We start from the raw sequence: 25,550 nt of genomic DNA on the forward strand, positions 1-25,550 counted from the left end.
AATCTTTCTTACATTTGTTTGTTACATATTGTTACATATTTTCAAAGTGTTTTCACACCCATTATCTAATTGTACTAGAATGAATTCTGGTGAGTGAGAAGGTGTTAACATTGGTATAAATTAAGTACCATGAATGGTACGTTCACTGTTGCAGTAATAAAGTCACCACCAAACCTGGGAAAGGACAAGTTAAAAAAGAAAAAAAAAAGAGGGAAAGAGAAAAACCTCTTTCTTTGTGTAGTGCTTTAGAGTTTATAATTCTTTCTTACACACAGCATTTCTAGCTGTTCTTTCTACCCTTCCTCTCTGGTGGGCTCATATATTCTTATATACATACAGCTGTAGCACACACATTTTAAAGATGTGTGGGGCAATTCCCACTCTCCCTTGGTGGTTAAAGACGAGCATTTGTGGAAAAAACTGAGGAATTTGATTTCTGACCTCAGGGGAGTTTTTTTCTGTGTGGTAAACTAGCCAACCCATACATCAACAGGTACACCACCTTCTAATGTAACTGAAATCCATTGACTGGAAAATAATAGTTCCAGAATATGTAGCTTATATTTACAGATGTCCGCTTCACCAAATTAGGGTGGCCAAACATCTTCCTTTGCTTGGGATAGTCTCTACTTATAGTTAATGTCTCTATTTATAAATACTTACTGTGATTAAGTGTGCCTCCTTCCACTCTCAGAAGTGTCCTGAATTTGGATGATAAATTATGATTAACCTATACCAAATGGGATCTAATCCACAAAATTTTTCTTTTGCCTAACAGAGTGATCTTACCCTTTCCAGGCCATTGTTCACTGTGAATGCACAGTGATTTCTTAAAATATAAACCTGATTAGGTGGTCACCTTCTTTTCTTATAAAGTCCTAGAAACTCTTCATTCAGGGTAAGATCCACATTTCTTAGTTTGACATTCAGAGTCCTTTGCCTACCGTCATTCCCCGTCCCCCCGTTTCTGTCCCCTTTATTGAAGCCACATCAAGCTATGTGATAAGCCTGAATGTGCCGTGTACCTTACATATGTCCATGCCATTGCTCCTACTGTTTTCTCTGCCTGAACTACTCTTCTTTCTTAGGTACCTTTTGTGAAGACTTTCATGACTGCCATGTATAATTTACTATTAACTGCACTTTGTATATACCCCTATTATGAATTCTGATTAACATACTGTCTCATACATTGAAAATGGAAAACAGTTTTATCCATCCTTGTACCCTCAATGCCTGGTACAAATGGGGCACCCAATATTTTGTGATTTGAGCTGAATAAAAATTATTGAAACTGTGTAGTTTTTCTAAAGATATATCAAGGAAACTCATCATAGGTGATTAGGAAGAATAGACTCACGTACATATGAGAATGGGGATTTCTGTCCCATATGAGAGTGTCACAGAGTGTCCCAGCTACAGTGGGGGGCACTAGATGGAACATAGGGTCCTTTCAACAAGTAATTGTTACACACTTGTTTTTCAGCTAATCAAATAATGTCACAGTTTGCAGTAAATCATTTCATATCACAATTCCCAGATATAGTAACCCTAATCAGCTTTGGTCCAAGTAGAATTTATTAATGATTATGAGGGATTTGTATATGTTCCTATGTTCAGTCCAAAAACGTTTTTGGATATTTACACAGTGTTAGGTACTCCTATTCTGCTCTGTGTATGGATATAAGGATAGATAATATACCCTTGTCCTCCAGGAGCTCATAGTTTAATTGGTGAACATGTAATTGCAATAATGCTAATGTTTTGTGATAAGCTAGAGGTTTGCTCAGGTATATAGGTATGTAGTTTCTTTAATCAGGAAGTGTGGGTTCCTAGAGGAGATGCCTCGATTTGGTCAGATGGAGAAAAGTAGCAAGGGTACACCAGACAGTTGGAACGGACCAGATAAATGCCTAGAGGAAGGAAATAGCAGGGCAAGGATAAAGGTGTACGTTCATTCAAGAAACAGAACTATGAACAATCTGTGGCCAAGGCACAAAGTGCAAGGTGAAGAATGGCAGGAAATAAAACCAGAAAGACAAGCAAAGGTCATGACATGAACGGCTTTATATCTCATGTTAAGAAAACCTAATCTTTATCTATTTGGCAATGGGGAACTTTTGAAAGATTTTAGGCAAAGTAGTAATTTGGACAGATTCCATGAGCAGGATGCATACTTTCTCTCAATCCAATGTCTGGTACATGTAAGGTGTTCAATGTATGTTTCTTAAAATTAATAAATTCTCACTGTGACAGTATATGAAATCAAAAGGGAGGAGTGTTTGAACCTTGCCATTATAGAAAAATGCTCCATGGACTCTAAATGAAAGAAGTTTTTAATCATTTAGTGTGACCATTTTTATGTTGGGAGCTGGAGGGAAAACTTGAACAAGACAAAAATCTCTTCTTCAGAAGGGACTCGAGACTTTAGTTCAGAATACACACACACACACACACACACACACAGACACACACACACAGACACACACACACAGTAATATCCCTGATCAGTGTTATAACGGATACTGTATAATAGATGTATGAAATGTGCTGAGGGAGTAACTTTGCCTGGTTGAGTTAGGGAAGTGTGGGTGACATTTGAACAGAGCCTTAAAGAATGACTTAGCAGTTTTTCCAGGCAGAGGAAATAGCATGTACGAAGGCATGATAATATAGAAGTGTATCAGGAAAAAATTAACATATCAGATGTTTAATCAAAGATCATGTCAATCCCAGTGAGGCAGACGTGCAACACACTTACAGAATCTTTAAAAACAGAAATTCCTCTTATTGTTAATTTTTACTTTCAGAGGAGAACGTACCTTGAATCTTTCTCTAAAACATTTTTCTTCTCTTTCCATTCTGTTCTTTTCTAAGTTTTGCTTCTTGGTTTTGAAGAAATTCCTGGGAGATAAGCAGGCAGAAATATGCAGGTAGAGTGAAGTGTATTATAATAAAACTCTAAGCTTCCAAAGCCATAAACTCATTCTGTTTCAGGATAAATCCAGATATAATTTTATGTGTTTAATTTTATACCATCTTCCTGTTGCCTCTCCTTCCTCAAATCTATCTGCATACCTTCCTCCAGAGTCATCTTTCTAAAATTTAATTGATCATGTCACTCTCTTTCAATCTGTGTCTACTGCCTATAAGATAAAGTCAAATTCCTTAGTGTGGTACACAGGGCATTTTATAATCTGGCCCCAACCTACCTTTCCAGCTGCCCTTTTCCATATACATTCAAAGTCTACATGGAACATCTTGGAAGGTGGGCTGTCATTTCTATGCCTTTATACCAGGGATACCCTTCCCCAGACTTCTCTGAAAACTGGTCATCATCTTTGATTAATAAAGGAATAATAAAAGGGTTGCACTAATATAGAAAGTAATTCTTATTGGTAGAGTCAGTTATGGTAGAAACCATTTAAAAAGGAACAAAGAACACAGAAAATTGATACATCAATTTACAGGAATAATAATAGACTCAATATTGCATTTTCATATTTACTCAGTTGCGAAAAAAAGTAAACCATTATATCAGTTTGTTGTAAGAAATAAAAAAGCACGAGAAGATTGTTTCCTAAAAAGACTTAGGTATAGACATTAAAATACTAGAAAGCTTTTTTTGGGGTGGGGAAGGTAAACAATTTCACTGTTATTTCATCTCTTGGAATTCTGTTACATTATGCTACGCAAAAGTAGAAGTGTGAAGTTTAAGGTAGAAAGATGCTCTTCTTGTCTAAGGAATACATCTTTCCAACTTGGGAAAAATAAATTACATCCAGTCTAAACTTAAAGAAAACAAACTTAAGGGAAGGGCCATCCTATGCCATCCTCTGAGTTTAAATTTGGTATAGACTGATGTCTGATTTCTTTTGGGGTGCCCATGTAGGACTTTTCTAGACAGATTTCCCAGAGCAGACAGACCATGCAGTGTTCCCAGCTCAATGACCGTTTAGACAAGGATTTCCCCAAGACACTTGTTAAACAAAGTGCCTCAGCTCCTGCCCCATATCCCAGCAACTGAGAAGACTGAAGCACAGAGCACTAAGTGACCATCAGAGATAGTAAAAAACATCACCAAGGGCTTCCCTGGTGGCGCAGTGGTTGAGAGTCTGCCTGCCGATGCAGGGCACACAGGTTCGTGCCCCGATCTGGGAAGATCCCACATGCCGCGGAGCGGCTGGGCCCGTGAGCCATGGCTGCTGAGCCTGCGCGTCTGGAGCCTGTGCTCCGCAACGGGAGAGACCACAACAGTGAGAGGCCCGCGTACCGCAAAAAAAAAAAAAAAAAAAAAAAAAAATCACCACCCCACCAAGCCAACTGGGAATTTGAATCACATGAATAAAGGTGAGATCTTGAATCAATAAAACATTCTTTTTTATTTCTAACACTAATGTAGTGATAACTAGAATTATATTGTATTTTAGGGAAATCAGTCTTACTATATGATACCTAGTTTCTCTTCTCAAAGCATCATTTAAGTTCTAATTGGTGTATTATTTAAGTTCTGTCTTACTGGGGAGAAGTTCCTACTGCCCAAAGGAAGACTGGAAATTTTTCATCATTTGATAAGGAGTGACTAGAATTCTTCTCTTGCTCCCTGTCCACCAAAAGCAGGAATGATAAAGATAAATGTGACACTTTACATTTTCATATTCTTTTTGTCTTTTAATCCTCTCAGTTGTACTATAATGTAGGTGTTAATATTCTCATTCTGTAGATGAGGAACCTGAAAGTCAAATTTAATGGCCTGCCCAAGGCCACACAGCTAGTAAGAGGTATAAATCGCAGCAGATAAGCTGTAATTTAAGTGTACTTTTGTGCTTACCTTTCTGATTCTTTAGCACCATTTTTCTCTTTTTTTCCCTTTGATATCAAAAACTTGGGCTTCCAAGTCTTTAGTTTATCTTCATCACTGAGAAGAAAAATATTTTGCGCAAGTAAATTAAGATTGAACTAAAACCCTTATGGAACAATCAGTACTTTCTGGGAAACTGTGTTTTACCAAAAAATTAATTAAAAAGTCATCTAGAAGTATATTTTGATAATCTATGGCAAGGCCAGAGCGTAAATATTGTAGGCTTTGCAAGCCATGCCATCTCTATGGTAACTACTCAACTCTGCTATTGCGACATGCCATCTCTATGGTAACAACTCTGCTATTGCGACTGTATTTACAATAACAAGTGGCCGGCCATATTTGGCCCCCAGGCCATGGCTTGCCAACGCCTGATCTGTGGCAATCCAAATTTGAAGCCAGAATCTGAAAAAGAATGGATATATGTATATGTATAACTGAATCACTTTGCTGTACACCTGAAACTAATATAACATTGTAAATCAACTATACTCCAATATAAAATAAAACTTAAATTAAAAAAAAAAATTGAAGCCAGAAGCAAGAAATCAACCTGCTTATAATCACACTTCCTCTCCTTTCTGAGCCTCAGTTTCTTCACCTCTAAAACGTAAATGATAAAATGGACTTTAACTGTGGGACAAGACTAATCCAACTAGTATTTAGCATTAGCAGAAAAGGATGCAGAGAGGAGAGAGGGTATTATAGAAAGAACTAATATGTTTTGAGCCCCTATGTGTCAAGTCTTATGCTAGGCATTTTACATATGTTAACTAATGTGGTTTTTATAGGAAGTATTACAACAGTCCTTTAAAGTAGTCTTTCATAAAGTTTTACAAAGGGGGAAAGAGATGATCTAGGTAACTTATTATGGTCACAGAAATAGTGGCTTTGAACCCAGTGGCTTTGAATCCAAGTGTGTTTGACTCCAAAGTCTATGGTCTTTCATCATGCCTGCTGCTTTAAAACTTTACTTTGCTGGTTTGACAAAGTAACCAATATGTTCATCATTGATGGGAGCAAAACTGGCCCCTCCTCTATCAACCGTCTGTATGGTGTCTGCACATCAGAACACAACTTTTCACTGGATAAACTATAACCACAAGAATATTACGTCAGAGGAATTTAAAATTTTTTCAGTGACATTGTGTCACAATTCCCTTCAGATTATGGTCACGAGGTCCAACAGAATATCAGGGACTCAGCACCTGACCAGCATTAAAGATAAGGCCTAGGAATATGGGTTTAACAGGTACAAACTACTATACATAAAATAGATAAGCAGCAAGGATTTACTGTACAGCACAAGAAATTATATTCAATATTATAATAACATAATGGAGTATAATCAGAAAAAATAACTGGATCAGTGTGTTGTACACCTGAAACTAACACAATATTGTAAATCAACTGTACTTCAATAAAAAAGAAAGATGCAGCTTAGGGAAAGCTTTTAAGAAGACTTCCAGGACTCGTCTAGGGATCTCCGATCACTCTCTTTTCTCAATGTCTGTTGCCTTTGGAGTCTATAACAAGGAGCTCAGCAGTTACTTCTTTTCTAATTGTCTGATGTTCACTCATTTTATCTCTTCACTTTAGGTTCCCAAAAGATGGGATCCAGACACACACATTCCAGATATACCTACCACAAGCTCAGCACAGTGCTAGGCACAGAGCAAGTGTTTAATGAGAACTTGTGCATGGACTTCTTAGGCAGGAGCTATAGCTGTGAGGGCAGGGAACAGGCAAAGCAAATGCCTGCTTAACAGTTTATTTTCTTTAATGATTATAAAACCACATATTATTTTCAGAAAAGTCATACTAATTTTTACCCATGCTAACCATGTGACCATTACAGTCAACTCTTTGTCAACTTATTTTAGCTTTTATAGGGATCTAGTTAGAGAGCTTAATTAATTTGGCAGGATGAGGATTGTTTTTTTGCCATATCACAGGTTAAGAAACTAAGATTCAGAGAAGTAACATGACATGCCATAGGGCCCACTGGGACCAGGTGGTAGACGCTGTTCCAGTGTCTTTTTCAAGATTCCCCTCTTCTTCCCTTGCTGACTCTAGGGGAAATTCTAATGAACAGAAGCAAATGAAAATCAGAGGTCCGGATTGTCTAGCAACAATTTAATCCAGAGTTGTTTAGGCATCTCTTCAACCTAATACGTACCAGGACATGACATGCAAACTAGCCAAGCTGACAAGAACTCAGATATCATCTTCCATCTCCCTTCCTATCCCCAGTTCTGCTATTTTCCATCAGTGTTCCATCTGCTACAAATGTCTTTAATAATTGATTTCTCTGAGGCCAGACTACAGAAGATTTACTCTATCCCATGAAAAAGAAATTGGTCAGATTTTGATAGGGTTAAGTGACTTGGTAAATATCATTTAATCTTAAAATATCTTCTTCATTTTTTTCACCACCCCAAAACACATTGTGATCATCTTTCATCTGAGCACCTTTAACAATATTCTAACAAATGTTCGACTTCCGACCTTCCCTTCAAAGCACTCTGCAGAGGGTCTAGGTCTAGTTACTCTTCCTGAAGTGTGGCTCTGATTACATTGTCCTCTTGCCCACAGTTCTGGACTTCCTTATTTGGCAGTAGGGCAAAAGAATTTTCTGATCGGGCCCTCCCAGTACAAAACTGCTAGATCCTGGATAAAGGTTTTTTTGGTTTGTTTTAACAAATTGCCACACTTTACACTTAGATTAAGTCCTGTACGCTATACCTTAATAGCCCCCAGCAAATAAACTGAAACCAGACAGAGCAGTAAGCAGTATGCAAGCACAGAAAACAAGTCTATCCTGAGGAAAATGCTATCAGCACCACAATATTTCAGAAGATTAAACTTTACATTAGGGCAAGGTAGGAGTTAAGACGTATCGTCATGTTAGATATTTTTAAAAGCCAGTTCAGCTCTATGCTATTTATATAAGACATATTGAACAAGAATATGGAAAGCAGAAAAAGGATGAAAAATGTATACTAGGGAAATACTAAAAGAAAGGTCAGGTAGGTATAAGATTGGGCAAATTAGACTTTAAGACAGAGCATCACTAGGAAATTAGCTTAGTGTTGTAGTAAAGAGAATGGTTTGGGAGTCTAGTTGCTGGGGTTTGAATCCTGGTTCTACCACTTACTGGCGCTATGAGCTTGGGCAAATAACTTCACCTCTGTGTCTCAACCTCTCTTCTACAAAATTTGTATAATAATAGTATCTACTTCACAATTGCTGTGAAGATTGAATGAGTTAATATATGTTAAATCTAAAAACAGTGACTGACTCACAGTAAGACCTACATAAGTATTTTTGTTATTAATAGTGTTGATATTAGGGGGAATGGAGATGGCTACAACCTAAAAAGAAACATTTAATTCACCAGAAGATATTTAAAATTTTGTATGCAACTAATAAAAGAGCCTTAGAATATATATAAAGATATAAAGAAAAAAATATATATATAAAATATAGAAAAAAGAAAAAAATATATAAAGAAAAAAATGATAGACTTTTGAAAGAAACTGACAAATCTACCATTTTTCTGTGAGATTTCAACCCACTTTCATATATTAATGGATCAAGCATCTAAAAATCCATAAATCTATAAACGATTTTATTAAGAGAATTAACACATATTGTGTTGGCCAAAAAAGTCATTTGGGTTTTTCCATAACAGTAGAAAAACCTGAATGAACTTTTTGGCCAAGCCAAATATTTGATTTAGAGGACATAAGTTGATCCTTGTATCAAACAATTAGAGAAGTCATATTTTTCTAAAGTACACATGGAACATTTATAAAAATTGACCATATACTAGGCATGAATCATGTCACAGAATATGTCAAAGTACTGATATCAGCTACTTCCTCAGTGTACTAATACCATATCAACTACTCTTCCAGATCACAATTCAATTAAGATAGAAATGACACACGGGGAGGGGGAAGGGTAAGCTGGGATGAAGTGAGAGAGTGGCATTGACACATATACACTACCAAAGGTAAAGTAGATAGCTAGTGGGAAGCAGCTGCATAGCACAGGGAGATCAGCTCAGTGCTTTGTGACCACCTAGAGGGGTGGGATAGGGAGGGTGGGAGGGAGATGCAAGAGGGAGGGGATATGGGGATATATGTATATGTATAGCTGATTCACTTTGTTACACAGCAGAAACAAACACAACATTGTAAAGCAATTATACTCCAATAAAGATGTTTTTTAAAAAATAGAATACAGAGCATGGAAACAGATCTTCAGATTTTTGGAAACTTAGTATGACAAAGATGGCATTGTAGAAATGGGGAAAATAGGGGCTATGCAATTAATCATGCTAGAACATTTACCCACATGGAGGAAAATTTAACTGGATCTCTACTTCACTAAAAATGCCAAAATCAGTTCCAGGTAGATCTAAGGCTTATGTGTAAAAGCCAAAAAGTTAAACAGTTTTAGAAGAAAATATGGGAGAATATCATATGATCTTGGGATAAAGATTTCTTTAAAGATATAGAAAGCAACAATCATAAATCACGTGCATACTTAGAAGGGAAAATACAATAAATGCAAATTTTACAGGGAATGCAAATTCATAAGAAAATGCCAGCTTATTTTCCAAAGTGGTTGTACCAATTTACACTCTTCCCAGCAGTATTTAAAGGGAATACTGATCCACATTCTCACCAACACAGAAAGAATTCTTAATTTTTGCCAATTTATTGGGTATAAGATACTATCTCATTGTGGTATTAATTTGCATTATCTTCATTACTAACAATGTTGAACCCCTTTTAATATGTTTATTCACCCCTCATGTCTTTCTATAGAAGACCTGTTCATATCTTCTGCCTATTTTCCTTTGGAAAACAAGTTGGCATTTTCTTATGAATTTTCATTCCCTATAAAATTTGCATTATTTTCCCTTCTAAGTATACATATAAATAAGAATATTTGTAGCGGTATTGTTCAAAAGTGCAAAAAACATGGAACTACCTCAGTACTCACAAGAAAATGGATAAATTGTGGTATGTACATAGAATATTATAGAACAGTAAAAATGAATAAATTAATAGTGGCTTAAAAAAGGATGGATTTTGAGTAAAAAAGAAGTTGCAGAATTCTATATACAACATACCGTTTTTACAATGTTAAAATCCCTAATGAAACAATATATTTTTATCACCTGTGCTTGATAACAGTATTTCAGTTTTGAACAGGAAGTGAAAGACAGGAAATGTAGGAGAGTGTTTACCTTGGGGGAAGGCAATGAGACAGACCAAGGGATGTGCACAAGGTAGAGAAACCAAGGCACTGGATATGTTCTAGTTCTGAAGTTGAGTTATGGGTTGAGGGAAATTTGTTTTATCTTGCTTTAAACTTACATGTTTCTTATTTTCATTTTTACAAATATATAATTTATTTTTAAGAAAGAATTCATTCTTAACTCTAATTTTATATTCCAGGGCTCTCCTCTCCATCTCCTGCCAAATTGCATTTCCTGCTCGTAACACCCACTTTCTTGATCACATGCCTTATGGTCCAATGAAACTTCCCAAACACACTTGTTTTCCATTTACACAGCTGTCCACCCCTCTCCCTCCAGCAAACCTTCCCCACTTCTCTCTCTCTCTCTCTCTCAACCCCAATCTCCAACTGTCAAAATGTTTCCTATCCTTGCTTCTTTAACTTGGCACAGAGACTTTTCTGATCCCCTAAATAATGGAAATTTCTACCTATTCTGAGCTTCCAAATTATTTTGCACATTTTTTGGAGGCAGGTCCTTCTTTGTTATCTGATTTAACAAACTATGTTTTGGTATGAGGCCACATGATAGAGATCAGAAAGCCACAGCCCCTACCTCAGGGAGTTCCCGTCTAGAGGAGGAGACAGGCAAGAAATAAGACAATACAACTATGAAAAGAATGTTCTGATAAAAAGGGGGACCTAACCCAAATAGATAAACTCAGAGAGGACTTCCTGGGGAAAGCAAAATATGAATTCAGTTTTAAATAATGAAGGATAAAATAGTCAGCCAAGCAAAAAGCATGGCAAACTGTGTTACAGACAGAACAATTCTTTTGTTCTTAAATTCTCACCTCCTTGGAAAGGCCTTCCCCAGATACCTACTTTAAAATGACTATCAGTCTCCTTCCAACACACACACCATATGTCCACTCTCTTTCAAAATATCCAAAGCAATCAAATCCCTATGTTTAATTATAGATTTTTTTTTTTTCTCGGTACGCGGGCCTCTCACTGTTGCGGTCTCTTCCATTGCGGAGCGCAGGCTCCGGACGTGCAGGCTCAGCGGCCATGGGCCCAGCCGCCCCACGGGCCCAGCTGCCCCACGGCACGTGGGATCTTCCCGGACCGGGGCACGAACCCGTGTCCCCTGCATCGGCAGGCGGACTCTCAACCACTGCACCACCAGGGAAGCCCTATAGATTTTTAAAATTAATTTATTTATCTGCCTCTCCAATCGGAAAGGAATAGGAATTACATCTGTTTCACTCACTGCTTTATACCAACATTTAGTATAGTGTCTGGCATATAGTACATGCTCAGTAAATATTTGTTGAATGAATTGAAGAAGTTGGAACAAATGTGAAGGTTTAGAAATGCTGGAAAGCTTGAAGAGTTCAAGGAACACCCAAATGTACAGTATGGATGGAACACAGGAATGGTGAGTGAGTGGGAAGTACAGCTGAGGCTGAGAGTTTGCCAGGAGCTGGATCAATAATGAATTTTATGCCTTCTTAAGCAGTTTGGATTTCATTTTGAGAGCAATGGACAACCACTAACCATTTTTAAGCTGGTGAATGGTGGTTTTGTGACATGATCCTATTTGTACTTTAGAAAGTTTGGAAAATAAACTGAAGTGGAGGTGAGGTGGCCATTCAGGAAGTCGTTGCAATAATCCAGCTGAGAAGTAATGAGTGCCTTCATGTGGCTGTGCAGTGGGGATGGGGAAGCAGGAACATTTTGAGAGTTATTTAAACAGAAGAGGGTGCAGGGCACCAGAGGAGGATGAGTCAAGGACAGTGAATGCTTAGGGTTTTGGTTTGAGCAACTGTGTGTTTATTGAAACAATCACCAACATAGAGATTAGAAGAAAGGGATCATATTTGGATGGGGACAGTTGAGATTATGAGTTATGGAATTCTGAGTTTCAAACAGAGTTATCTAGCAGGCTTATTAAAGTGGAAGAGAGAAATCTGACCTCAAAAGTGCAAATTTTGATATCTTTACTATAGTGATGGTAATTAAAGCCCTAGATGTAGATGAGACCATTCAAGAATATTTAAGGAAGAAGGGAAGAGAACTGATACAGGAAATCTGAGAAACACATCATTTTTAAAGAAATGAATTAGAACACATACATGCACACAAAACCAAAACGAACCAATCAAACAGGAGGGGCAACAGCCAAAGATGAGGAATAAGAAATAATGGTAACATAGAAACCTGGGGGAAAGTTAATATTTTTTTCCTTTGAAGGATGGCATGATCAACAATTTAAGATATTACAGAGAAGCCAAGTATAATAAGGACTTAAATGTATCCACTGGATTTAACAAAGGAATTAGTGACCTTACCAAAAACAAGTCCACTGTCATGGTGGAACAGAACCCCAGTTGCAGTGAGCTTGGAAAGATGGGTCCAAGATGAGCAGAGGAGACCTTTATTTTCAACCATTTAGTTGAGAGGGAAAGGACAGATAATAAGTAGCTAGAGATAAGGGTATTGAGTTTCAGGATGTTTCTCTTTTTTGATAGATTTTAGTTATTTAGACCTTGAGAACAGAGCTTCTGTCAGGTAGTGCTTGCCATCCTCCACAGGAGGCATTTAAATAAGTATGTGTTATGTTGAAATGAGTTTCAAGTCTATAGATTCAAAGGTAAGAAACAAAGCTCCAGGGGCTTCCCTGGTGGTGCAGTGGTTGAGAGTCCGCCTGCCGATGCAGGGGACGCGGGTTCGTGCCCCGGTCCGGGAAGATCCCACATGCCGCGGAGCGGCTGGGCCCGTGAGCCATGGCTGATGAGCCTGCGCGTCCGGAGCCTGTGCTCCGCAACGGGAGAGGCCACAACAGTGAGAGGTCCACGTACCGCAAAAAAAAAAAAAAAAAAAAAAAAAGAAACAAAGCTCCAGTGAGTTTTGAATCACCTACCACTGTTAGGTCATCTACATTACTCATTATTTTCCTTCCTAATGGGGGCAATATATCACAACTTGACTTTTCACCCAGTAACCAAGGATCTGAAGGGAGGCCCTCTGACCCTATTTAACAAAGCACCAGGAAATGGGTTAAATATCAGTAGGGATGACCAATGCGGTAAATTGACTTACTTTGACTTTTTTTCTTTTATGTCCACATCATCATAGATAATAACTTCCTGAGACCTAAGTTCTAGGGTCAAGATAGGATCAAAATAGTCTATTATTAGGTATGGTTTATACAATCCCCAGCTTTCCAAATTATACACAATTACTTAATTATCTAGGTGCATCCCCATGCCTGTTTTATCAAAATCTGATCATAGGATATAGAAAGGATCAAAGAACAAAACAAGTATCCATTTGGGAAAAAGTTCAACTGAGGAATAAAAAATAGTGAGATGTCCTAGTATCTCAAACACATGCATAAATATTTATATCAATTTGATTTCATGTGGATTTCCAGAAAATATGAGTTGCTGAAAGGATCATGTTTAGACTAGGTTCCCATCATTCTGGAACTGGACAAAGATGTTATAATGCTAGAGCAGTGAGAGGGCTTAATTCCTAGGGGAAAAAAAACAACTTAATAGAACATTAATGTTGATTTTTCTTCCCTGATTTTTATTTCAAAACACTGACAACTGCTTCTTTATAATAAGCTTGCATAAAATTGAATCTGACTTAGTACATAATCATAATTAGACGTTTTCAGTTTAGGATATTCACATTCCTTGGTGCTCTACATAGAATTCCATAATATTCAAGTGACTCACCATTTGAAGTAGTTAGAAACCTTTTGGCATAATTATTCACAATTCAGTTATTCATATATTTGGATGGGGTACAATGTGTGCCTATTCTCACTTTTTTTTTTTTTTTACATAGACTGAGGATATTTTGGGAAAGCTGTTATTTTTTTATTTTATTTATTTTTATTTTTGGCTGCGTTGGGACTTCATTGTTGCACACAGGCTTTCTCTAGTTGCGGCGGGGGAGGGGCTACTCTTCATTGCGGTGTGCAGATTTCTCATTGCGGTGCCTTCTCGTTGCAGAGCACGGGCTCTAGGCGCACGGGCTTCAGTTAGTTGTGGCACGCAAGCTCAGTAGTTGTGGCTTATGGGCTTAGTTGCTCCGCGGCACGTGGGATCTTCCCGGACCAGGGCTCAAACCCATGTCCCCTGCATTGGCAGGCAGATTCTTAAGCACTGCGCCACCATGGAAGCCTGGGAGAGCTGTTATTATACCAGGTTTATGTAACTATTTGTTATTTAGTGCAGCAAACTTATATTTGTGGAATATAATATACATTTGAATTGTCAAGTCAGAGTAAAATCAAAGTAGCCACCATCGCTAGAGCCCATAAACTAAACCTGACAAACAACAAAACACATGGCCCTCTCTCATCGATAGATTCAACTTACTGAACGTGATTGAGAGCGAGCACGCTAGGTGTCAGGCACTGTATTAATTTGTGCACTGTTGTTTTTATAGCAAAGCAAAAAGTATTCCAATGACCCATCCTTGATTCAGTTAGTATGTGTACTGCAAAGTGGTCATGTTCAAATTACTATGTCTTAATTCCGGTGAGCTGGCTGTTAAATCCTTCAGAAGGTTAGGTGGTATAATGTAAAATGCACGAGCTTCGTATTCAGAGACTTGAGTACAAATCCTAGGTCACTAAAGTATGGATGTGAGTCCTAGAGCCTTCCTAAAAAGGGAAGATGCATCTATTTCTCGGATTTTAAGAGGCCTGGCGTATAGGAGGCACTTGAGAAATGTTACTCATCTTCCCCAATGTAAGTACTACTATTGTGTAAAATGTCTTTGATTTTGATGTATCAATTTTTCATTAAACATGGAAGGCAGGAAGGATTACTACTTCTCTTTCTCAGACTGTGAATATGTCAGTTCTGAATAATTTTGTTCCAGCAAATAAGCGAATGTCACTTACCTAAATCAGGCAGCGAAATGGAAAATGCACTGTTAATTGACAAAAGACACAAAGGGTTAAGGGAAAAAGCCATGTTCAGAAATATTAGCTGATACATCTCAAATAATATATTGATGACTAGGTTTCTTGATACAGATGCTTTGGGGGAAAGATACGAAGCAAACCTTTCCTGCAGCTTTGTTCTGATCACCTCCCCTCTCTTGTAAATGAGCTTATTTATGCCCAGTGACCACCCACACCCCCTTTCCTAACGAGACAATCTCAGGCTGTCCCTTAGCCCTGCCACAGGATTCTGTTTCTGCCTTCTACCTTCCACGATGCCAATTCAATGTGGGGTAAGTATGGTGAGAGAGAACCATCTGGAGACGCTGGACCCTGACTATGTTTATGTTTAACCAAAGAGGTGACTTGAGGGGAGAATTCCAGGCTAGGTGGAAATGGAAGATGGTAAATGTGCTTAGTAGGAGAGGACATTGGCTAGGTAGATCATCTGGTTTTCCTCATATCTCACAGTTAAGATTACATGAAAGGAAGCATGATGTGGTAGGAAAAAAATCCATGTATTTTAAGCAATTAATTTAATTTCAGTCCTACAGGTATGCTGGGGACACTCATCACGGGCCAGGCCCATGTGCTGGGTATACAAAATGATTAGACACAATTTCTGTCCTGAAGTAGCTCGCGGTTTAGTGAGGGGCACCAAAAGTAAGTTAATATAACACTCTGTGATAACATAATAAAGGGCTGACCAAAGGAACAGCACTAACCTTCATGGAAGCTTTAGTTCTCCATTTCCAAAATGAATACCAGCACCTATCTTGTAGAGTTCCCTTTGTACGGGACAAGCTTTCCTAAGTGAATGTGCCTGGGACAGGGCTGATACTCAGTGATCCCTTCCGTTGGTGTCTATGAGACCAGGACTGTGATGTGCAGGGCGCAGTAGAAGAAATACATGGTCACTAGAGTCAGAGCTGATATGACTCTCACTTCCGCCACTTAGCCACTTACCCTAGGCAAGCCACTTAACTTTTCAAAGCCTTAGTTTTTCATCTGTAAAATGGAGGAACAAGTTTCTAACTCATGGGTTATTGTGAGGATTAGAGAGAACACATGTGAAGCCTTAGTGCACTTCCTGCCCTCCACATCTAGTGAGCACATATCCTTGGGGCCATGGCTTAAGCAAGCGGTCCCTTGCTTAAGGGAGCCTTTCTTAACACCCGTTCCCTTCCTCCATTTTAATTAGGTCAGGGTGCTGGTAGCTCCTGTTTAAACACAGAAACCAAGGCCACAAAAAAAAAAATCTATAATGATATTTCCTTCCTTTAGGTCATCTATTCATTCAACAGATATTTATTGAGTGCCTATTATATCCCAGGCACTGGTTTTTTTTTTTTGTTTTTTTTTTTTTTTCCTTCCAGGCACTGTACTTTATGTTGGAGATACTGCAGTGGACAAAATAGTCAAAATCCCTGCCCTCATGGAGTCTAGTAGAGTGAGACAGACAGAAAACAAACAAGGAAATTTATGATCTGTCATGTAAGGAAATTTATGGAGATAAGTGCAATTAAGAAAAATAGAGCAGGGTAAGGGGGGAGGGGGACTGGAGGTGAGAGCTGGTTTGCCATTTTTCAGAGGACGTTCAGGGAAGGCTTCACTGATAAGGTGATTTTGAAGCAGAGGCCTGAAGATAGTGAGAGAATAGGCCAGCTAGATATCGGGGGTAAGAGCATTCCTAGGGGAGGAAACAGCAAAGAGACCCTCAGGCTGAGGAGTGCTTGGCCTGTTGAAAGAAGAAGTCAGAACAGAGGGAGTGAGAAGAGGCTTAACATTTAATTCCCATGTAAAACTCATAGCATAGCTAAGACCCGTGGCATTTAATTCTTGGTTTATTTATGCCTAAATCAAGCCATTTAATAAGGACTATCCTAACAGGCAGTGTGTGCGTGTGTTTGTGAGTGTGTGTGTGTGTGTGTGTGTGTGTGTGTGTGTGTGTGTGAGAGAGAGAGAAGATTGAGAGCCCGAATTCTTTTTTTTTTTTTTTTTTTTTTTTTTGCGGTACGCGTGCCTCTCTCTGTTGTGGCCTCTCCCATTGCGGAGCACAGGCTCCGGACGCGCAGGCTCAGCAGCCATGGCTCACGGGCCCAGCCGCTCCGCGGCATGTGGGATCTTCCCGGACCGGGGCACGAACCCGTGTCCCCTGCATTGGCAGGCAGACTCTCAACCACTGCGCCACCAGGGAAGCCCCCAACTCTTTTTAAAGGTCACATTTTCATGGTTGCAACCTCCTTCTGAAGAAAACGCAACAAACTAAGAGTTGATGTTCCAGAGAGGAGCCCTCAATCAAAAGGCTCAACAAAAGGTAAACAAAGAAACAAATAAATAAAGTTCTGTTGTTACCTTGGTATGTCTCCATGCTATTAATTGAAAAATTAAGGTAGAGAGGCAGATTTTGGCAAAATTTAAGGGGAAAAAAAGGCTTTTTAGACCTTCCTACAAATGGCAGATCTCCCCCTGCACATAGTGAATTTCTCTTTATAGAGGTGTGCAGGCATAGAGATTTGGCTTCTTAGGAAATCTGCAGAGAAGCTTGTGTAGTGGGTTGGATTAGGTATATGGATTTCTCTTCTTACCCTGATTCTCTGACTCTAAGAAAAAGGGTTTCTCAGTAGTATCAATAGATGTTACAAGATGTGCACGGGATGTTACAGAAACATAGAAGAGAAACCGGTAATACAGGTTTGGGTAGAAAGGTTCATGGAATGCGTCCCAGAAAGGATAATATTTGACCAAACTTTAAGGGAAGGCTAGAACTTTGATAATCAAAGGAAGTTGGAGAAGGGCAGGTACATTCCAGACCAACGGAATGTCGTGGTCAAAAGCAAGGAGGCATGAAACGCCACGGCCCTCATATACAAAGAGGGAATGTGTTAATGGGCTGGTGATGAGAGCAAATCTGAGCGAGAGATGGAGCTGGACGAGTAGGAAGGGGCTGCCATAAAAGTATTGACTTGCAATGAAAAGGGATTGGATATGTGTTCTAAAAGTCATAAGCAGTCACCTACAGTTCTAAGAATAGCTCTAAGAAAAAGGAAATAACATTTGAATTTTAAAAACGTCAGCATTGGGACTTCCCTGGTGGTCCAGTGGGTAAGACTCCACGCTCCCAATGCAGTGGGCCCGGGTTCAATCCCTGGTCGGGGGAACTAGATCCCTCATGCCTACCGCAACTAAGATCCTGCGTGCTGCAACTGAAACCCTGTGCAGCCAAAATAAATAAATAAATATTATTTTTAAAAAAAACAAAAAAACACGCATCAGCATTCTCACCTGGATCAAATTTTTAAGGGACTGCAGGTATCACACTAATAATTTTTGTCAGAAACATCTAACCTGCTAAGGTCGGGGGCTGCCTTTAGGTCTCATTGGCCACTGGAGCTAGACTCCCTCTTCTTCCATGGTCAGGACTACAATTTGTAAACCCCATATTCTATATAAATCTCTTGGTAGATCTACATCCAACAGAAAATTAGACTTAAAGTCATGTTACTCTGAGGTTTTATAATTGAAAAGAACTTCAAGGTAGAATAACATAATTCCGTGTCAATATATGTAATAACCTGGGTCAAATTATTTTACCATCCTCTGCCCTCATAAAATACAGATCTATGTCTATGTTTTCTTGTGTGTGTGTGTCTCTCATACACACACACACACACACACACACACACACACACATATATATGAGAGAAGTACCTCCAGAGACCACCCAGTCTCCCTCCTCCCTCCTATTATATGCAAGAAGAAACTTGATCCCTATGAATGCAAAATGGAAGTGATTTGTCCATGGTTGCACACTGAATAAACAGAGAAGCTGAAACTAGAATCCAGAACCTAGGCTTCTTGTTTCTTTCTCCTACTCATGAATTTCTAACCTTCCCAATTCCCACTGGTAATTAGCTAGGGTGATCTTGGAGGGGCCCTTCCAGGTCTAAGACTTTGAGAAATTCATCTTCCCTTTCCACACACTGCCTCTCTCAAGAGAGGCAAATTAGAATTTGGAAGTGTAGACAAATAAAACCACTGGAACTTGTAGGGCTGAGACAGCATAATAGGATGTAATTAATAACATAATGCTCAGTAACAACAACAGGAATCTATGCCAAGGATGATGAGGAAAGTTTCTTTCCTGGACTTTGTTTGATTAAGACTTTCCCTCTACCCTTGTTCACAGCCTTTTCTCATCAATTTTTTCAAAAGGGACATTGTCAGTTTCTCATTAGCATCTGTGGGTGTAGTTCACTCAGATATTGGCAAGGAGGTGGTAGGTGATAACCAGGGCCTTTGGTTTTAGTTTCTGGTACCGCTTCACTAGAAGAACAGGATAGAGACCATCAGCTGTGTAACTAACCAGGCCAGCACTGCTAATACTCTCTGGGAAAGAGAAATAAAAAGGGACCTTTTACCTTATATTTTCTTTCGACTTGCTTTTCTTCATTTTAAATCTATCCTTTTCTTTCTTGAAGAACCTCTGCAGTCTTTTAAGTGCTTCTTTTCCATCTAAACTAAGAGGAATCAGAGGATATAAATAACACGATGTTTGAGAGAGTACTGGGGATGGAAACCTGCTATAGTAAAAAGGATCAGAGACTTCAGTCTCATTTCTTCAACACACCCCACTCGAGGAAGAGCAGGAAAATGCCTTGTCAGCTTCTATGCTCTTCTTCTTTCTTTAGATGCTGATAGGAAGTAGCACATATCAGCTATGGATGGAATTACTATATTTCAATACAAACTTTCATCTACTCCAAATGGTTTCTATTTTAAAGACTTTATGGAGCAAAGTCTTCCTTTTAGAGACGATGACTCAGGGACCCATAGTTTACAAACTATACTAGAAATACATTATAGAAATTCCTAGCTTCTGAAATTCACATCACTAATCTTTAATTTATGGAATGATAATATAACAATGATGGTACAATGACTGCCTGGTTGATGATTAAAATTTTTCCAAATATGCTCTTGATTGGGGGCCGGGGAGCGTAGGGAGAGGGAATGATACACTCACATCATCCGACCCAGCACGAATGCCCTCTTTTCCCTTCAACCCTCAAACTTCTTGCTTTTGACTACTGCTGTTTTCCTTCCCACAATGTGTGCCTAATAACTGAATTTGATTAATAATGCCCATTTGAACAAATACTGTCCTTGATAACACTGAATTATTAGATAATAAATTAAGCCCCAATCCCAGAGATAGCCTCATTAACTTTCAAAGATACAGGTAAATCATAACCATTGATTTCTTCCTGGAAAAGCAATTACAGAATTGAAGCATTTTATTGATATTTACTTCTCTTTTCTCACTTATTCCCTAACACAGTATCAAAGTCCTCTACTCTGGGAGATGGACATTTTCTCAAAAGAGAAAGCAATGTGATCAAAATGATTAGATATGATTGTACACAATTACAAGTACCCTATTGATCACAATGTTGTATTACAATAGCTTATCTCCATTCTCTATGCATATCTTCCCTAAAGATGGGGTGGGTAGGGATGGAGGTCATTTGTTAAACTTTGGTTTTCCTAGACTAACAGGAAATACCCTTAGCTATGAAGCCAAGAAAAAGAGAAACTCACTCTGTCTTTGGGTAGTTGCTCTTTGTTCTGTAGACCTCTTCATACATTTCTTCACTATTTTCTTTTGAAATTAAAAAAAAAGTATTCATTATAATGGCAATAATTCAGATTCATATTTGACACAAAATTATTGGATACCTACCAGGTGCTAGGTACTCTAATCTTTTGTTTGTGAAGTAGTTTTTATTGAAACATATGCACATGTTTTTACAAGCACGTGGTAAAAATAAGTAACCTCTATAAAAGTACGTACAAACAAAAATTAATTTTTGCTTCTACCCTGTTTTCAAGTCTGTCTGATTTAGTCAAAGAAAGTTAATTTATTAACAGATTCCCGCCTTCAACCCTCGCCCTTTGCATATTTTACATATAACAATCAGTCTACTAAACAGCAGACATTGTGCTGAATGCTGGGGAAATAATGGAGACAACCAGACACATCTTGAAAAATCTTCCCCCATCATAGCATGGCTTTCACCTAGTCCAACACATAAGCTTAAAATACACAGTTATACTTTGAATCTACCCTGGCAATGGAGGATTTTCAAGTTCAGAACTTGATTCACAATGAGTTTAGGACAGTCACTTAACTTTTCTGTGCCTCAGTTTCCTTTTTTTAAAATGAGGGTACCATGTTTAATGATCTCTAAGATTGTTTCTCCATCTGAAATTCTAATATTCTAAGAAGGACAAAAACAACCAGAGTAGCATTTGATTATCCCTCCTCCATTAACTTTTCATTCATTCAACAAATATTTTTTGAATATGTAACATGTGCCTGGCATTATGACAGGGGCTAGGGAAAATGGTGAGCATAGAGAAGGAAATCATCTAGGAGGGAAGAGAATTATTAATCAAAGAACCACATAAATATAGAATTACAACTGTGGCAAGTGCTATGAAAAAGAGGGTCATGGTACTATAAGACTGTATACCTAAGAGAATATTCCCTGGGGAATAAGGATTGAGCTGAGATCAGAAGAAAGATTAAGAGTCACTTAGACGAAGGGGCACAGGGGAGGAAAGAACATGCCAGGAAGAGGGAGTAGAATATGCAAACACCCTGCAGTGGGAGCCTAGAAAGTCAGAGAAGCTAACAGGTCAGCATGACTGGATCTCAAAGATGAAGACTAAGTATGTATGAAAAGAGGATGGAGGGGTAGGTAGGGGCATTCAAGTCCTCTATACCATGTTAACGTCAATCTTAAAAGTATTGGGAATATACTACCAAGTTATAGTAGTCAAAACAGTATGGTACTGGCACAAAAACAGACATAAATCAATGGAACAGAAAAGAAGCCCAGAAACAAACACACACACTTATGGTTAATCTATGACAAAGGAGGCAAGAATATACATGGAGAAAAGACAGTCTCTTCTATAAGTGGTGCTGGGAAAACTCCTAGAAGAAAACACAGGCAGAACATGCTTTGACATAAGTTTTAGCAATATTTGTTTTTGGATCTGTCTCCTCAGGCAAGGAAACAAAAGCAAAAATAAACAAATGGGACCTAATCAAACTTAGAAGCTCTTGCACAGCAAAGGAAAAAATTAACAAAACAAAAAGACAACCTACTGAATGGGAGAAGATATTTGCAAATGATATGTCTGAAAAGGGGTTAATATCCAAAACATATAACAAGCTCATACAACTCAATATCAAAAAAACAAGCAACCTGATTTAAAAAATGGGCAAAGGCCTGAATAGACATCTTTTCAAAAAAGACCTGCAGATGGCAAACAGGCACAAGAAAAGATGTTCAGCAACACTAATCATCAGGGAAAGGCAAATCAAAAGCACAATGAGATATCACTTCACATCTGTCAGAATGGCTATCATCAAAAAGAGGACAAAAGGGGCACCTTCAAGTTGGTGGAGGAGTAAAACGTGTAGATCACGTTCCTCCCCACAAATACATCAAAACTACATCTACATGTGGAACAACTCCTACAGAACACCTACTGAATGTTGGCAGAAGACCTCAGACTTCCCAAAAGGCAAGAAACTTCCCACATACCGGGCCGTGTGGCTGACAGGGTCTTGGTCCTCTAGCTGGGTGTCAGGCCTGAGCCTCTGAGGTGGGAGAGCCAAGTTCAGGACATTGGTTCACCAGAGACTTCCCAGCCCCATGTAATATCAAATGGTGAAAGCTCTCCCAGAGATCTCCATCTCAATGCTAAGACCCAGCTCCACTCAACGACCAGCAATCTACAGTGCTGGACACCCTATGCCAAACAACAAGCAAGACAGGAATACAACTCGACCGATTAGCACAGAGTCTGCCTAAAATCAAAACAAATTCACAGACACCCCAAAACACACCACGGGATGTGGTCCTGCCCAACAGAAACACAAGATCCAGCCTCATCCAGCACAACACAGGCACCATTCCCCTCCCCCAGGAAGCTTACACAACCCACTGAACCAACCTTACCCACTAGGAATAGACACCAAAAATGAACCTGCAGCCTGTGTAAAGGAGACACCAAACACAGTAAGTTAAGCAAAATGAGAAGACAGAGAAACACACAGCAGATGAAGGAGCAAGGTAAAAACCCACTTGGCCAAACAAATGAAGAGGAAATAGGCAGTCTACCAGAAAAAGAATTCAGAGTAATGATAGTAAAGATGATCCAAAATGTTGGAAATAGAATGGAGAAAATACAAGAAACGTTTAACAAGGACCTAGAGAACTAAAGAGCAAACAAACAATAATGAACAACACAATAAATGAAATAAAAAATTCTCTAGAAGGAATCAATAGCAGAATAACTGAGGCAGAAGAATGGATAAATGATGTGGAAGATAAAATAGTGGAAATAACTACCACAGAGCAGAATAAAGAAAAAAGAAAAGAATTGAGGACAATCTCAGAGACCTCTGGGACAACACTAAACACACCAACATTCAAATTATAGGGGTCCCAGAGGAAGAAGAGGCAAAAAAAAAGGGGCTGAGAAAATATTTGAAGAGATTTTACTTGAAAATTTCCCTAACATGAGAATGGAAATAGTCAATCAAGCCCAGGAAGCATAGAGAGTTCTACACAGGATAAATCCAAGGAGAAACACGCCAAGACACATATTAATCAAACTATCAAAAATTAAATACAAAGAAAAAATATTAAAAGCAGCAAGGGAAGCAAGAATTAACAAACAAGGGAATTCCCATAAGGTTAACAACTGATCTTTCAGCAGAAACTCTGCAAGCCAAAGGGAGTGGCAGGACATATTTAAGGTGATGAAAGGGAAAAACCTACAACCAAGATTACTCTACCAAGCAAGGATCTCATTCAGATTCAGTGGAGAAATTAAAACCTTTACAGACAAGCAAAAGCTAAGAGAATTCAGCACCACCAAACAAGCTCTACAACAAATGCTAAAGGAACTTCTCTAGGCAGGAAACACAAGAGAAGGAAAAGACTTACAATAACAAACTGAAAAAATTAAGAAAATGTTAATAGGAACATACATATCGATAATTACCTTAAATGTAAATGGATTAAATGCTCCAACCAAAAGACGTAGACTGGCTGAATGGATAAAAAACAAGACCCATATATATGCTGTCTACAAGAGACCCACTTCAGGCCTAGGGACACATACAGACTGAAAGTGAGGGGATGGAAAAAGATATTCCATGCAAACAGAAATCAAAAGAAAGCTGCAATAGCAATTCTCATATCAGACAAAATAGACTTTAAAATATAGACTACTACAAGAGACAAAAAGGACACTACATAACAATCAAGGGATCAATCCAATAAGAGGATACAACAATTGTAAATATTTATGCACCCAACATAGGAGCACCTCAGTACATAAGGCAAATGCTAACAGCCATAAAAGGGGAAATCAACAGTAACACAATCATAGTACGGGATTTTAACACCCCACTTTCACCAATGGACAGAGCATCCAAAATGAAAATAAATAAGGAAACACAAGCTTTAAATGATACACTGAACAAGACGAACTTAATTGATATTTATTGGACATTCCATCCAAAAACAGCAGATGACACTTTCTTCTCAAGTGCTCATGGAGCATTCTCCAGGATAGAACATATCGTGGGACACAAATCAAGCTTTGGTAAATTTAAGAAAATTGAAATTGTATCAAGTATCTTTTCCGACCACAATGCTATTAGACTAGATATCAATTACAGGAAAAAATTTGTAAAAAATACAAACACATGGAGGCTAAACAATATAGTACTAAACAACCAAGAGATCACTGAAGAAAACAAAGAGGAAATCAAAAAACACCTAGAGACAAATGACAATGAAAACACGATGACCCAAAACCTATGAGATGCAGCAAAAGCAGTTCTAAGAGGGAAGTTTATAGCAATAAAATCCTACCTCAAGAAACAAGAAACATCTCACATAAACAACCTAACTTTACACCCAAAGCAATTAGAGAAAGAAGAAAAAAAAAACCCAAGTTAGCAGAAGAAATCATAATGATCACATCAGAAATAAATGAAAAAGAAATGAAGGAAACGATAGTAAAGATCAATAAAACTAAAAGCTGGTTCTTTGAGAAGATAAACAAAATTGATAAGCCATTAGCCAGACTCATCAAGAAAAAAAGGGAGAAGACTCAAATCAATAGAATTAGAAATGAAAAAGGAGAAGTAACAACTGACACTGCAGAAATACAAAGGATCGTGAGAGATTACTACAGGAAACTATATGCCAATAAAATGGACAACCTGGAAGAAATGGACAAATTCTTAGAAAAGCACAACCCTCCGAGACTGAACCAGTAAGCAATAGAAAATACAAACAGACCAATCACAAGCACTGAAATTGAAACTGTGATTAAAAATCTTCCAACAAACAAAAGCCCAGGACCTGATGG

General features: G+C 38.4%; 1 protein-coding gene across 1 annotated transcript in view; it reads right to left on the minus strand.

Moving 5' to 3' along the window:
• FYB2 (FYN binding protein 2) overlaps window positions 1-25,550 on the minus strand; it is a 131,273-nt gene that overhangs the window by 1,496 nt on the left and 104,227 nt on the right. The window contains exons 12-17 of the mRNA XM_079928988.1: window positions 20,685-20,745; window positions 19,505-19,603; window positions 15,042-15,070; window positions 13,220-13,280; window positions 4,832-4,918; window positions 2,823-2,904 (exon numbers count right to left, since the gene is read on the minus strand). Of these exons, the coding sequence (XP_079785114.1) occupies window positions 2,823-2,904; window positions 4,832-4,918; window positions 13,220-13,280; window positions 15,042-15,070; window positions 19,505-19,603; window positions 20,685-20,745 (419 nt within the window). The remainder of the gene's footprint in view (window positions 1-2,822; window positions 2,905-4,831; window positions 4,919-13,219; window positions 13,281-15,041; window positions 15,071-19,504; window positions 19,604-20,684; window positions 20,746-25,550) is intronic.

The sequence above is a fragment of the Stenella coeruleoalba genome, assembly GCF_951394435.1.
Source record: "Stenella coeruleoalba genome assembly, chromosome: 1".
Taxonomy (NCBI): domain Eukaryota; kingdom Metazoa; phylum Chordata; class Mammalia; order Artiodactyla; family Delphinidae; genus Stenella; species Stenella coeruleoalba.